The sequence below is a fragment of the Lagopus leucura genome, unplaced genomic scaffold, assembly GCF_019238085.1.
Source record: "Lagopus leucura isolate 7727_CA_CO unplaced genomic scaffold, USGS_WTPT01 Super-Scaffold_806, whole genome shotgun sequence".
Lineage (NCBI taxonomy): Eukaryota > Metazoa > Chordata > Aves > Galliformes > Phasianidae > Lagopus > Lagopus leucura.
In genome coordinates, this window is record NW_024962260.1 from 5,933,849 (window position 1) to 5,950,203 (window position 16,355).

At 39.1% G+C, this 16,355-nt stretch overlaps 1 protein-coding gene across 1 annotated transcript in view; it reads left to right on the forward strand.

Moving 5' to 3' along the window:
* The window catches only part of TMEM132C (transmembrane protein 132C), an 88,647-nt gene that overhangs the window by 25,194 nt on the left and 47,098 nt on the right, over positions 1 to 16,355 (forward strand). The window contains exon 3 of the mRNA XM_042865761.1: positions 15,120 to 15,303. Within this exon, the coding sequence (XP_042721695.1) occupies positions 15,120 to 15,303 (184 nt within the window). The remainder of the gene's footprint in view (positions 1 to 15,119; positions 15,304 to 16,355) is intronic.

Sequence of the window (16,355 nt, forward strand, 5' to 3'; positions counted from 1 at the left end):
CGGCTGCTTCAAATGGAACCTTGATTGCGTTTCAGCTACCACCAAAACCATAAAAGACAAAAAAAACCCCACCACAATCAAACACATAAAAACATTCACGAGCAGTGGTACAATAAATTTGTGCTATAGTGCGTTTTAATTTGATAAATTAAAGTTTTCCTATGCTGCAGTTTGTGAGAAAAGCATATACATTCGGCATTTAAATTCAGTAGTGTGTTAAATAGCAGTAAAAGTAATTCTGGCTGCTACTGGGAACTTTTGGTGTGATATTATGAAAGTCTCCAGAAGTCTGAGTAGTAACGTGGGAGAAATGAAACAAAATCTCTGCATGGTGAAGGAAATACAAAGATAGTCACGCCTTTGCAAATGTTGTTCAAGAGCATGGAAGGAAAGGCTCCTTGAGGTCCTGGCACTGAAGTGAGAGCTAGGTCCCATTTCTAACTGCTGCAGATAATCTGTGAGATATGGTAAAAATCATCCACCTTCTCTGCAACTCATTTTTCCATTTATAAATGGAACTAATAAACCTCCTTTCCTTATTTTTTGGATTTGTTTTGTCTGTGTGAGGCCACAAGGCCTCTTACTATGTGAAGCCATCCTTTACTATCTATCTAACACACCACTTAGCACAACAGTGTGCCAGTATTCCGTGGAATACTGTGAAAGGAAAGCGAGCAGAATAGTTTCAAAGAGTTTAAGCCATAATTCAGTCCTGCTTTGAAGTACTTTAAAGGCATTTAAAGTTTCTGCTGACTCTCTGCATATGGATGATTTCACCCAAGATGGATAGATATTTCTTTGAGTCTCAGATAGTGGACTGGATCTATTCTTTGTGAGTTCACAGGATGATCAGGCAAGCGTGAATGAAGGTCATTTGTTTTGTTTATTCAATCATACACTTAATAATACTTGAATCCTCTTATGACCTTCTACAGAATTCTGTTTTGGCGTGTCAGGAAATGCAACTGGAAATAAAAATTTTGAGAAATATATTGCTGGGATTTAAAATTGTAACTTTGATTTGCTAGACAACGTGTATTTTTGCAGCCTTAATATTTTTGAAACATTTCTCGTCACCCGATTCTTCATAGACACGTTTTAGATGTTTCTAAATATACCTTTTTCCCTTTGCAGTACTTCACACCACGAAAAGCATTGCGCAGGAACAGCAATCACTGCCTTTTAAACAAATTGATGTTTCAAAGTTCACTGCAGAGTCTTTTTTTTATAGCTTCTTCACCCAAAAACGTTCAACTCAGATGGTGCCGATATGTCTTCAAGGAGCTCCTGTTTTTCTTCTGTTGAACCATTTCTCTTAACAGGTTTAATAAAAGGACAGGCAAGATAAATGAGTGGTGTGAGATCATACGGTTAGCCCATGACCCTGGAAAGGGCTTTGACACAGACTCTTAACACCAGAGCACATGGTGTTAACGTAAGGAAGCAGCACGCAGCTAGCAAGCATGGTTGGTGTTTAACCCAGAGCCTTGAAGTAGGGAGAGAGAAGGGAGCAGTAGGTAAGCAAGGAGAAATTATTTGTAAGTTGACCATCAGATCTGAATACCCTCCAGCAATATTTTCCTGTATGAAAAGGGCTGATATTACCTAGTTAATATTCATAGCAGTTTGATGGTAGATCTTGGCTAGCTGAGGGTAACATAAATCTAAAAAAGGAAAGGAAGCAGATGTAATGTGAGCTTGACAAACTCAGCCCGACCAACAGGTTTTTTGCATCTCTATTATTTCCTTCTGTATGTGTACATAAACACGGAGCATTTCATCCACAAGTTCAGTTTTCTTATTTCTTTGGCATGTCATAGATATGTTTGTGCTTGCCAATAAATTGCGTCAGTAGTTCTGTTGGCACAGGAAGAACATGGAAGTAGTGTATGTTAATTTAATATAGCCAGCTAAAATATTCTGTTTTATCTCTTTACTTTTTTTGTCCATTTCATCAAGACATTCTCATTTTGTGTACAAGACAGAGGAACTGAATCAGAATCCACTGATGTAAGAAAATAATGTCAATTTGCCCTGTGTGACATTTGCTGATGATGAGGATATGACCTCTAATAGCCAAGAGCAAGTCTTACTGCCCAGTATTGCCTTAGACAAGATTTTGTCTTCATTTTCTTCATTTGAAGATCAGTATTCCTGTAATTCCCTTTTTCTCTATTCAAAACGCTCCATCTGCTTTGGGAAACCCTTTAAATTAGTCATAAAGGCCAATTCTCTTTATAGATATAATGGAATAACATGAGCAGCCTATCTATAAAATTAAAAGCAACTTCCCAACAAAATGTGCTTTTTGGAAGAGCTGGCAATGCTGCTGAATTTTTTTAAGAAAATATTTGTCTATTTTCAAAAATCATTTGAAGTGAATGGTGTAATAGACTCAGGCCATCCCATCTGGAACGTGCTAACCTCTTTCTTTTGGTACAAACTGTGTATTCTACAGTCAGCAACAGTACAATATTTGCAGCAATTTATAACCCACGCTTGACAGTTCTGTATGCACCATATGGGCTAAGCACTGCTCCCTCACCAGAGCAGCACAGTTGAACACCCCTGGAAATTCCAATCTTTATGTCAAATTACTCTACAAAGATTTTTTGTCTCTGCATTAGTCTGAATTTCTTATCTCTGAAATTCAAAGATTTTGTTCAGTGAGTTTAGTAACCACACCGGTATTTTGTGATAAGGAGGCACCATGCTGAGCAGGGTGCTTTGAGTGACCTGAGGGAAGCTACAACTCATTTATTACCTGGTGACCAAAGACTTTGGACACAAGCATTTTTTCTTTCTGTGGCCAAATGTGACCAACTACTCGGCCATAGATGTTCTTGAAAACTGTTGAGAAAACCCCAGTGCAAGGGAAGGAATACTATTGTGCAGTCCTTTGCAGTCTGACATTAAATACTTGGCCAAGTGACACTGAAGACAATGCCTTGTCACAAATGAAAGTGCAGACAAATGTGTGGAGCAGAGAAGAATCAGAATGTGACCCTAGTTCATTAAATTAGGAGGAGGAGAGGGACAACAGAAGTAAAACCCGTCTCATATGTAGTGCAGCCAGGTCAGCTCCAGGAGCAGAGCGTTACAGTTGGTGGAATATTCAATAGTAGCTCTTTGCTGGTCAAAAAGGTCATCTCTTGGTTTGCCTTGGGCATCAGAAAATACTTTGAAGTTGCTGTGGTTTCTGTAAGCTGCTGCTGCTAGAGAGCATGCCTGAGGGTATGAGAAAGGTGACAATGAAACAGCAGTCCAACTGCCATCAAAATCAGAAGCAGAACGCCAGTCGACTTGAGTGAAAGGAAGGTCAGGACAAAAGTGTTGCATGTAACATATTTCAGTGTTGTCATCATTCTGATTTTTCAGACACAGGAGAATGGTTACCAGTATTCACTGCACAGCTCCATGAGTTTTCAGAGATGTTGACACAAGTTTTAAAGGATGGATCATTTCCTGCACACTGTGGTTTCTGTACTTAAAGAAAAAGTGCTGCATGCTGAGGGGAATAATAATGTGTCCATGATTCACTCCTTTTATAATCTTGTTCTGAAGAGGATGCAACTGACAGATTGCTACCACAGGAAAATCAAATTAGATTAAGGATCTGTGGTTGCGAAGAGGCTGGAAGGTGCAAAGTCTTTTATATTTGTGCTGGTAATTTCCAAGACCACTCCATCTAGTTGGCTGTCATCCTTCCCAATTTTTTACATTTTCAGTGTTGCTCCTGCAGGCCTGCTTTACCAAGTAAGACTCCATGCCAGCATTCCTGATTTTATTTGCATATAACCATGACTGTGTTTTCCCATTGACAGCTCAGATTAGAGCATGGCACGGCTTGTGCTGACAAAAGTAATGCTTGTCTTTAAGAGTTGTCTCTTATCTGACACTCACACAGCTGTAGAGTCAGTTCTGCTGGTGTTTTCATACAGGAACAATTAACAAGTATAAGAAGGTTTCCCTAGCATGCATACAAAGGTGTAAATGCAATGGAATTATCACAATTTAACATGAACTGTCGTGGCTCAGCAGTACTTTAGCAACAAGGCTCTTTGTGCTCTCTGATGTGAGGTTATGGCAGGAATTGTTAATGCTATCTGTAATTCTTTCAGTGTTTGCTGGCATCAAGCGTTTGCTTCCTGCAAAATAATTTGAGGCAAACTTATAAGGGGGCAAACAGGGACAAGGGTTATTAGTACGATTTGAGATCTAGAGTTTTTGTTGACAGACTATTACCTAGTAGTTACTACTGATCCAAATTCCAACCTGTTTATAAAACGAAATGAACTTTTATACACAAAATTCACATTGATTCAGTTCTATACTGATTCAGACCATCAATAATTTAATGCACATAGTAAGATGTGAGCACTTCTTTGGTAACAAACTTTGCCCTTAGAAAACTGGCAAAGAACCTGAGCCCATGGCACTCTTACTCCTGCAAATCTCAATCCTCTTAATCTCCTCCAGCAAAGACCTTCCAAGAGAACACTGTGAATCTGATGATGCAAGCCCTTGTGAGGATTTCCCTGTAGGACTGAATTTCTACTCTTTACCTGTTTCTTTTTCACTTAGAAAGAACTCTTAATTTTAGTTTTAGAATGAAGCTTGTTAGACTTGTCTACTGGTGAGATTGCAGCAGCAGGAGGAAGCCTATATGTGAATGTGAGCTCAGAAATGAGTCAGCAGACATTCTTCACCCTCCAGTCTGACTGTCTGCGTTCAACTCTGGTATTCAGATTTCAGTGGGACAAAGTCACACAATGATGCATTTCGTCCCATGTGACTGCAAATAATTAATTTCCTCTACTTCATCTCATACATCCCAAATAGTTCTATTTCAGACCTGTGTCGCCATCAGTCCTTTGAAAACTGGCTGTGATTGTGACAGTGACATTATCTTAACTGAAGCATTCCCCGTGAACTCGTGCTTCTTTGTGCTCCTTCTCATCTCACATGGGTTCTTACACACTCTAATCCCACATGCATGCACTGTCTGTTCAGCTGAGATTGGCTGTTTTTGCATTAGTCAGAGTCTTGGGAACTGGTCTTTCATCAGTCTAATTCTACCTCTCTGATCAAGTGAAGCATCGAAAGTCAGCAAAGAGCAGCAGTGGTGACTAATGTTGCTGCAGATTTCAATACCAAAGGGAAGGTTTACTCTTCAGAATCTTTCTTCCTTCTTCTTGACAGTGTCCTCTGAATCTTGTTTGTATAATAACAGATAAACCTATTTTGATTCACCTAGTGCAGTAAGGCGTAGAAAAAGAAAATATAAAAAGGCAGTAATTGTTGCTTGGAAAAACTCGCATTATATTTAAAAATCTTCACCTTAGGCTGTGAGACAAATACATAACTATATGGTGCACGGAGAGATTCTATGCTAGACTCTTGTTTATTGCTTTCCATTATGAAAAACTAACTGCTGTTCAGTGTTCTGACACCATGCAGCGCACGATTCCTCCAAGCACTCCTACACCCTTCCTAAGGACCAAGTTAAAATGAAAATCTTTTACTGGCAATGGAAAGTCACCTTTACGAAGCACAATGTTTCTCAAAAACCTGATCCAAATTCAATATGGAAAGGAAGTGGGGTTTTTTTGCTTTGAATCAGAGCCTAATTTAGAAACTTTGAAACCTGGATTTCCCAACGAATTGGGCGTAGCTGTTTTCTAATTGAGGTACAGTAGGGAAAAAACAGGTTTGAAAAGAACCAGAGATGTCAGAGTCATCACTTCAAAGTTGCTCTTGGAGTTTATCTGTAAGTGTTTTGTCAATCGAGTAGGCACTTTCTTTTCTCACAGGCCATTTAACATTAGGATTGAGTCTCCTTCATTTGTCTTCTTGAAATATTGAGGACACATTGCTCTTCGTGTGCCTGACAGTCAGACAGGAACGTCTGCACTCTGCCTGAAAACTGATGCCTGCTATCAGCTCTTTAGCTACAAATACAAATATTCAGTTGTTGTCCAATGAAATATTTTAAAACTAGCTGGCATCTTCAAGAAACTTCAGTGAACATTTTGCTCTGCTACAATAGCAAATATTTTCTGTATTTTCCTTCTTTCTCATTCTATTAAATGGGGCTGCCAAAAACCAAAGATCCAGGGCTTTTTTCTCCATGCAAAAATGCTGAACCTAGACCTTAAGTCTCCATCCTGCAGGTGACATCTTAGTTAGTAGAAGAGAATGACTTTGTTTGTTTAGTTAGTTTTAGCTTCACCCTGACATCAGACTTCTTCTGCCCCAGAACTTTTCTTTCTGCAAAGCAATTTTCTTCACGTGTTCTGTGAAGAGAATTTCAACTTGCTTGTGGAACACAGAATGTTAAAAAAAGACAAAACAAAACACACTTTTTTGATAGAAGCTGATGATCACTATTTTCATGTGACAATGTGGGGGAGAAGGCAATGGTAAATACATTCAGTATCCTCAACTGGGTGAACACAAGGAGGAAGAAAAATATAAATATCCAGAATGAAAGGATGAATTTTCTGGGAGTGATGCTGAATTATGCAGATATCCAAACAGAGCTAGTTGGTGTGATCTCAAAGCTATCAGCCCTGGCTTTTAAACAACTCCTTAAAAATGTTAATTGCACATCATAGGCGTTTAAGCAATGACATTTTTGCCACTGAATGTCATGGGGACATTTTTCCTTTTATTATCCTTGAACAATAGAAATGAACTACTATAGTTAGCCACCAAATAACAGTATCATGAAATCTAATGGATCTACCTCTAATATTGATATTGGTTTAGCTTTTAATAAGCTTCCTTAGAGCTATGGATGGTTTGGAAGGCAGCGTTGTTAAGCTTCGTTTTATGAACTGTAAAATAAAAGTTTGTCCATCAGATTTCCAGAGCTATAGATGCTGAAAGCCCTAGGGTCCATGATTTTTGTACCTCTGAATAAGAGCTGATTTATAACTGCAGAATTGATCAAATTTTTGTCCAGTCCCTGCTGGGTCTTTACTAACGTCAGGGCAGGTTTGGGAAGCTGCATGATGTGCACTGAGGGGTATTGAACACGTATTCTGCCTAGATTTCTGAACTTTTAAAAATAATCATCATGCACAGGCCAGCTTGATGATGCCAAAATTGTGAATTGGGGTTAGGAGGCTTAATGTGAACAGCATTTTCAAATCTGCCCTCCTGTTCTTCACACTTTCCCATGCACAGCCTTGGTTTTACAGTGCTTGTTGCAGTTTTCTTCTATAAACTCAATGCACTGCAACAAAGCTATGCCAAGAGATAAATAAAACGTTTCTTTGCAGGTTTGACCTTGCAAGGTCATACTGCATAATTGTAATCAACAGAGTCTGAAAGAGAGCAACATATTACTCATCACTGTGGTGGTAACTTTTGGACACAGAGTGGACCAGCCTTGCTATTATCCAGGGCACTGCCCTCAACAGTAAGCATATCTACAGATAATTAATAGAACTGAATTAGGCCACTGCCTAGCTCTCCTGCTCTGTCAGTTTTCACCTATGGAATTCCTTCAATTTATGTGGTGCTTCACCTGATATATGCTATTATAGCTGAGTTCAGTATTTATCTTACTATCGATGCTTAGACTTTTCCTTAGACTACTTTGGATTTCTGCTAATTTTATTTTACCTTAGCATGGTAGAGGATGCATGAGCAGCATACATCACTGAAGAGGATTTACAAGGTAAGAGTAAGATGGAAATAGCTCAGCTTGTATTCTGCAAATACTAATAAGGGGAACAATATGGTCTGACACATGAGATATGGTATATTCCTGCTGCAGACTCCTCCTTAGTGAAGCTTGCAAAAATATATTGACTTTCAAGAAATAAAACTACTTCTCCACCTTCCCCAGGCTGATATTTTCTAGCTCTAGACTGTACACAGTATTATTCAATTCCCTGCAGCTTCTAGTCTGAGGGACTCTGCACAAACTGAATTTGCTCTGTGATGAAATTGCATCTGTTGAGCTTATTTCTCAGAGGATGTGGTTCATTTCAAGATCTTTTACTCTATTCAGGCAGCTTCACAGGCACCTGGAAAAGCTCTTCAGCTAAATTGGAGGTCTCTCTGGATAGCTGCCACTGAACAGTTGTTGATCACTGCTTCTGAGATGAAAAATCCCTTTACCTTCTTCATGCTCTTGAATTAGAAAAGCTGCAGTCGTGCCCAAATGGAGTGTAGGGAAGGAGTTGGGGCAATCACTTGCAAACTTGGGGCTTTTCATTGTCCCCTGACCTTTGCCTGCGTCCATCGTTTGGAAAATTAATTTGCTTTATCTTTTGGTTATTTATTTAATTGTTTCACCACATTTGACACTTAATTATTTGTTGTTTTCCTTTTTATTATGCCATTAAATGCATGCTTCCTTTACATCCCTTTATACCCTTAATGTGTAAAAAATGCAGATATTTTTATCAGCTTAACCTGCCTGATAGACTGTTAACTTGGCAAGTGTTTTTTACCAGGAGGCATGTGCAAATATGTAGTTGAAAAAGAATGGGGATCTGTATGCCCAAATATTTTTTGTATTTCAAGCACAGCCCAGCAGCAGCTATGGTAGCAAAGCAGAACAAAATTCCCACAGGAACTGGTATCTGAAGACATCTGACTTCTAACTCAGATGTGTGTATCAAACACCTGATTTACCTAAACTGTTACTTATAAAGAAATGTGATTTGTGTTGCAACCAGATTCATAATGCACTTCCAACTACAAAACTGATGCGAATACCTAATATACACACATCTACACAAGCAATACCTGGAGGCATGTTTTGCACAGCAATCAGCATTTTGGCTATTTTGTTTCCTTTGATCAATGCATCATTTGAGGGCATAACAGATTACATATCTACCACATGGTCCAGCATTAGTAACTATCTGATGAAGAAAGCAACTGCTAATGTCAACAGCAACTGACACATCTTCATTGGACAGGGTAGCCTTTTAGGAGCTACTCCAGGAACCAGATCTCTCTGCATCTTTTTGCCATTTGGATCAGATTTTCAAAAATTCCCTGCTAGTTTTGGGTACTCTGATTGTTTTTAACTCTTTCCAGAGACTTTAACACTTAGAAGTCCATGCCCAAGAAGTTGGTGCTCTGTTTCTGACTCATGCTGTATTGTGGTGTCTGCTAATAGGGCTTGGCATGAGTGATGGACAAAAGCAGTGACCTGTATGTGGATTTAGTATGTGCAGTATTCTGTTCTGTATCGATTACAGCAGCACTGTCCCATGTAAATGGAATGCAAACGCATGCACACCAGCTATTTGTTAGTAGAAAATCCTTCCTTCTGGCTGCTGCCAAACTACTAAACTAAGCAATTAGAAGTGAATGCTAAAATGTGCTTTTGTGTATTTGATCTCATCCTGATGCTTTTAGAAGGCTGAAAGAGCCGTACAATGTAATGCTGATGATCAGAAGGATTCTGACTTCCTTGCTCCATATGAAGGTAGTAAATTTGCAGTGAATCCCTCTGAAAATTTATGTTCAGAATCTCCTTTTCAGTGATGTCCTCTGCGATAATTTCAGTGCTTTAACTGATCTCAGAAAGAGGAAAATCCTGTTTACCTACAGGGGTTCTGGAGGGGTTCCAGGACTGAGTAAATACTAAATAGAAAACGTCCTTCTCGAAGGCAGGAAGAGATGGTGAATCACAGAGAAAGCTTATTTCTTGACCAATCTGCCTGCATATTTATTTTTCCAAAATTACAATGAAGACATTAGCAGACTAAAACCCTGTGGAAACAGAATGGAAAATGAAATAGAAATGGGAGATGATGGTAGCTCAGTCCTGGGGTATTTGCACGTAGCCTTCATATTATGGCAGCAGTCTGAGGTGGAGGGTCACACACCCTTTGGGAGAAGGGAAAGTCAATCTCGTGTACCTTGTGACTGGGTGTGATGTAGTATCAGAGAAAACTAATGAGACTGCAGTATATATTAGTGATTAGTGACTCTAAAAAAATGCTCTGCTAAGAAGGAAGAAATTGGTGAGTTATTGTGATCAGGTCAGGTCTTCGTTCTCTGGGGAATGTCTCATTCAGCTTTCTGCTTGGCCATGAGAGGGGAATTTCTTCCTCTCTATACTCTGATTAACAATGTGACCCAGCTGCATTTCAGTAGCTAAGGATGTCACTATCATGTGGAGCTCTCAGCATAGTGCAGAAATTCAACCACATGAATGGTCTTCTGCCTCTGTCCTATATGAACCCAACTGAGATCATGGGGATCAGTATCAAAGTTATAAAGGCATTATACTTAGGTACCTGAAGTGGCAGACATACTTTTTTTTTCTGTTTTTTTTTTTTTTTTTTCTTTAAAGCTCTGTGATGCCTAATTCCTATTGATTTTATTTTGGCTTTAAGGATCTGTATCTTACTATCTTGCCTGAGGTCATTAAAGAACCCCGTGGAAGAGCTGGGAAATGAAATAAGATTTCCCATCTCAGACCAATCCCTTAATCAAAAAGCTGTTTTATATCACAGTTTACGACAAGAAAGCTAAGAAACCTTATTAACTAATCAAGATCTTATCTGGACTGTATGAAGAAATCAAGTACAGCTTTTTATCATCTGTTTAAATATTTGCATGCATATTTTGTTACGTTGTCCTAGAGTTTGTTAAGTTATACCTCAGATATTTTCCTTCAGAGAGCTTCACGATACTTTTAATGTGGCAGTTTTCCATGAAATACTGTCGTCCCTGTCTGTAAATTCCCAACATAGATCATCCTTTTTTTTCTCCTCTGCTAGTTTTTATGGTTTACGGAAGAAAGCTAGGGTAATATTGCAAATAAGAAATTTACACTGTTTTGCCTACAATAGTTGACATTCTTCTCTAATTACTACATGCTTTATATGGTTTTGCAAAGGGGATTACCTTTGTAACAGCTCTGCTGAAAGAAGCTGATACTAAGCATTTTGTCCTCCATTTGCTGATCAGACCTTTCAGAATAGGAATGGATGGCTCAAGGTCATAGTGGTAGATATTACAGCACTTCGCTCATAGGTGACTAATTCAATGGGACCTGGGTTGCTAATGACCCAGCCTTCGTTAGAGCTGAGCACTGACTGTGAAGGTGAATTGATGTGTACAGAGCTGTGTGCATAATTTCATCATCTTTAAAATCATCCTAAGTCACGTTCCAGATCAGGTTCTAACCTCTGTGTTCCGTTATAATTTTAGTTAAACTGCTGTAATTCATTACCAAATATGTTTAGGAGGAGTGCAGGAGGAGCAAGAAGTTGAAGTTGAAGAAAGCAGGAATGCATGTCTTACTCCATTCCAGACTTTTCCAAGATGGGAAGAAGCATTCGCAGGCTGAAGTACAGATCATTCTTGGTCCAGTCTGGCCATTGGCTTCTGATGAGAGCTTGACTCTGCTCATGGTAGTAACATGCACTAATTTTAGTGAAGACTAGGATGTGCAGTATAACTATGGGGAAATGGGGTTTATAATCTTTTCAATTTTTTATGTCATTTACTAAGTGCTCATCTTGCATTAAGATGTCACTGTCAAACTGGGCAGCATTAAAAAGGAAAAGGGTTGCTAAATTTTCAGGAGGTCAAAATAGTCTTGGTCCTCTAAGGACTGTCAGTGAAAATCTGTTGGAATAAAGGATGTCTAAAAAATGTTTTTAATCTAGGCTTTTAAAAATTTCTCTTTTGAGAGCCCCCATAATAAATCAAGAATATTGATTTAGCCTACAGCAGTCTTAAGATTCACTTATTTAAGAGCTGAAACTGCTCTATTACTCAGAGCAATAACCCAACTCTGAAATCTCTCATCAGAGACTGCTGGTCCACGCATGTCGACAGGCATTCAACAAAGATTTCCATTCGTGTGTGGATCTTACATCAGATGAGGACTCTACACTGCTTTTTGAAGCAGTTATCTTCTTTCCTGCTCCCACTGCACCCTGAAAGCCTTGGTAGCACTGGGCCTTCTGGGCTGAGCACTGCCATATGAGCCCAGCACAAGCCATTTCAGCACCCACGTATTGAACACCATTCCACTTCACACTAGAACTCTGCAAGGAAACAAAACCTGTGTTTCATTCTAGCACTGCCTATGTTCCACCTTATGTGTGGCTCGTGTATCCCATGTTGAAGAGACTTAAATGTAGCTTTGGATACGGCCAGACTTGAGTTCATGTGGAAGGAAAATGTCCTTCCAAAAGAAAATATATCTCAGGGTGTTGAAGGTTTGGATGACTCATAGTTTTAAAGAAATGGGTATCGTCATGCTCAAAAATATTTTTAAATCAAGATTATGGTTACATTTACTCTAGCTGATAGCAAAAGGGTGTGTTCTGTCAATACAGCTAGCAAGAGCTGGTGAGTTCCATGAGTTTCTCCCAGTGTTTAATGCATTTTTTATTAACTTTCCATTAACAGAATGTTTCCGATGTTTCTTTTTCTAAAACTGATCTCCTTGTAAGTGTTCATACAGCTCTGCAAAGTTCCCCCTCATCCTCCTGGGCTAACAACGTTAATGGGTTAACTGCTAGCCCATGCCAGTAGTAAATTACTAACCCCATCACTGGCTTGCTGGCTCAGCTGCTGTAACCTGTAAGTAGCACATAATCATTGCCCATCTGCTCCTGCAAGGGAGTGGCCATGGGGTCAGCGCTCTGCTCTGATGCCCGTGTGCTGGAGTGGCTGCTTAGCAGATCAAAGGGAGTCCTTCCTCCCTTCTGCAATTGCTCAGTCCAATCTAGCCGTGAATTATTAGCATATTTATAAATCAGAATAAATCCAAGGATTGAACCGGCCCAGGGGAACTCTCAGTCCACTCGAATTAGTCTCATATATCCACCTCAGAGCAATTTCGTAGAAGCTTTGCCCTCACAAAGCTTCATTTGTAATCACTACGTGTTGTGTACTTCAGAAAAGTTTTATAATTGCTTGCTGTTTCGGCTGCTGAACAGTTCTAAATGTTAGATATTAAGGAACTGCTGTTTCAGTCAGTGAGCAAGCTCTAAACACTAAATGTGCTTCATGAGAAGTTTTTTCTCAGCCATTACACATCTCTCAAGGCATATTTTTTTCAAGTGGATGCTTTCCCAGCTGTTGATATCTCTCCATTTCTTCCATATGAAGAGGGAAGGAGGAAACTGGTGGCAGAGTGGCACTGTATAGAGTTTTTATTGCTATGAGAGTGAGATGAGTACGTTCCATACAAATGCCTGCATTGAAATACATAATTGCTGGTCATTCTGAGAAAGTACCAATAAAACCTTTCTCTCATACTGTGTGTATTCTTGGCTTCTGGCATGTATCTTAGAGAATAAATATTTTAGCAACGTTTTAAAGACATTCCGACTGGGGAAACTTTCCTGACATTTTCTCTCTTATGACAGCTCTGATGTGTGCACAAATTTATTCCCTATTTAACATAAGTGAAAGCACTGAGATAGTCAATCACATGTAAAAACTTTTTCTCTGTCAGTTACTAAGCACGAGATCTAGAAATGGAGGACATAATGGCCTTTCAGGTGTCATTAATCTCAGGCATAATGATTTCTTTTAGAGCTAAATGAATGCTGTAGCTCAGGTGATTCAGGTATTTTGCATATTATCATGCTTTCAAATAAATTACAAAGTTCAATCCAGTACGTGTTCATTCTGGGATGCCCCAGAACTGTGCAAACTGCAGTTATCACAGCTGCCATGTATTTACAAACTATACGATTTATTTAGTAGGGACTCTTCAAATGGGAATAGGCTGGTCTTGACTTATGAATTGCTAAACCCATCCATCTAATCCATTGCTACACAAAATCACTCTTTAAATGCATGAAAGAACCTGGCCACTATTGGAGAAGTGTTACAATGCAAGAAAACAGCAAAAGGAAATAAATTACAAGCATTAGGCAGCATTAGGACTTTTCAGAGGAAGCCACCGAAATGAAAACCCGTGATCAAAATAATAATTATCAGGGGAACACGTTTACTTCCAAAATAATCATGCAAATTATAACACAAAATATGTCTTAAGTATTTAAAATGGTGATTTCTGCTGGTAGAAAGAAAACTTGATAATGTGAATGCTTTGTACGTGATCCCTTCATGATGGGTTTTCTCAGAAACAGACCTTTGTGTATTTTGATGGTATATTAGAAAAAAATAAAATCAGACGAAAAGATGTCATTTGGTGACTGCCTCCAAAGGTGTGATGAAGCTGTGAGCTGCTGAAGTTAGAGTGATGCCCATCCTTCTCTTCATTTTATAATTATTACAGCATAGGACTTGGTAGAAGTAACACTATGAAATATCAGAACTTCCTGTGATGTGGAAAGATGCCTGGAAAGTACCAGAAAAGTGCATTTTTCTTTTCTGATACGTCTAATTATTTTTTTAAATTACTTTTTAAAAATTAAACTAGCAGATAATCCAGTAAATTCCTTTCATGTATTCTTTTTAATTCTAATGTAGTTAAAGAAATTTGAGGGAAAGAATTTCAGCCTGTTTCCTATTTGTTATTCAAATGATCTTATGCCTCCTGATTTAAGGTGTTCTTTAGCACTCGTAGTTTTGCTCTTTCTATTTGCTTTCAGTTGTATGGGTTTTAAATTTCCAGAACTTACCTCTAAGCTTACAATAATTTCCTCATTTTGCCATTTAACCATGTTATTTTTTTAATGGCTTCTATGCTGTGTATATCAGCTTCAATTACGCTGAGGATTTATACAGTTTTGATGTTAGACATATACAAGTAACCTTGTTTCTTCTTGCCTAGGCTAACTCTGGTCTCTCTTGTCATAAATTATACTGGGCTTAAATTTGTCTGATCAGGGTCAAATCTGTCTTGTGGTAGGGTTGAATTATTCCTGCAAAAATCATAAGTGTATAATGGACTAAGTATATTTTGCTTTCTTTAGACACAAAGTCAGGGGTTTTATCCCTCTACAAGGTATTCACACTAAGAGCACCTGAACCATTTTGAACAATTCCAGTTTGCATGCTCTGAAGAAGTTGTAGGTTGGAAAAGGCCCTGTGTTATATCTGCATTGAAATAGCTGCGTTCTCCAGTAGCTGATATGATTCACTTCATTTGCCTTCTTCAGCAAATGTAATAGCTCTTTCCTTTCCCTGTTTTCCTCTTTCAGAAGTAACAGTCTATTCAATGAGGTTGTGCAGATGGACTTTGAAATAGCCAGTTTTAGCAGCCTGTCTGGAACGCAGCCCATCACCTGGCAGGTGGAATACCCTCGGAAGGGGACAACAGACATAACCTTGTCTGAAATCTTCATCTGCCAAAAGGATCTTGTTGGAATTGTTCCACTGGCGATGGTAAGAAACTGTTTCAGCATGTTGCTCCATCTGATCTCTCTGTAGTCTGAGAAAACACATACCAGGCCTCAGATAGATTTGCAAAGGAATGCTTTCTGCCTCCCTCCTGTTGCAGAACTTTATAGGAATGCTTGCTAAAATCATACTCACGTTTAATTGCCAGTATGTCACACAATTTAAAAGCACAAAGAAAGGAGTGCTGCCATTTCAGAAATCCCTCAGCCTTTAAATCTTGAATTTCTGTAATGATCAGTTCTCTCCATGCTACCAGCTGGCAACACAGAGCCAGGTAGATTTACCCTCCCATTTCTTATTTTGCTGTTACAAGGTTTGAACTTGCAAGGTGCCTTGAACACCTTTTGCTGAAGAATGAGTTGCTCGGTGCTTAGTAGGCTGCAGCTGATAATAATTTTGCTAGCTGTTTCCCTGGTGGTTTCAGAGCCTGCTATTTCAGAGAGGAAACAGAAAATAATGAAGTCTCAATAATGTATTTAAGGAAAATTCTATGCTAGCATAGTATAGAATTACATGTGAACAATTGCCTTGGGTTAAAATCTACTTGCCCTGCCTGTACAGCATGAGTTTGTGGGCTATTTACCTGCCAGTGACATCATAACTTTTGCCAGTCTTTACGAGGCTTACAAATGTGATTTGTGAAAGCAGGTGTTTCCTTCCCTTCCTCTGGCTCAGTGAAGATGCAATTACTTCTGCAAAGCAATGCTGGAACCGTGGAAGCACTGAGATCTAGCAGCTAGGAACCACTCCTTCATACAAACAACCTGGGATTACACTTCTGCTCCAAATCAAGAACCTATGTCTCTAGTGCACTATCTGTGAGCAAACACTTTATCTTCAGTGGGATTTAGGTGCATGCAGAGGTAGCTCTGAGCACCTTTTTTAGAAGTCTCAGACCTCAGGAAGCACAAAGCTGACAGATATCTAGAGCAGGATAGAGTGTCAGTTAAACAGAGGAAAAATCAATGTCAGAGATCAGGCTTTAGAAGACATATCCATCCCATTTGTGAGTTTTGCCTCTCACGCACATAACCTTC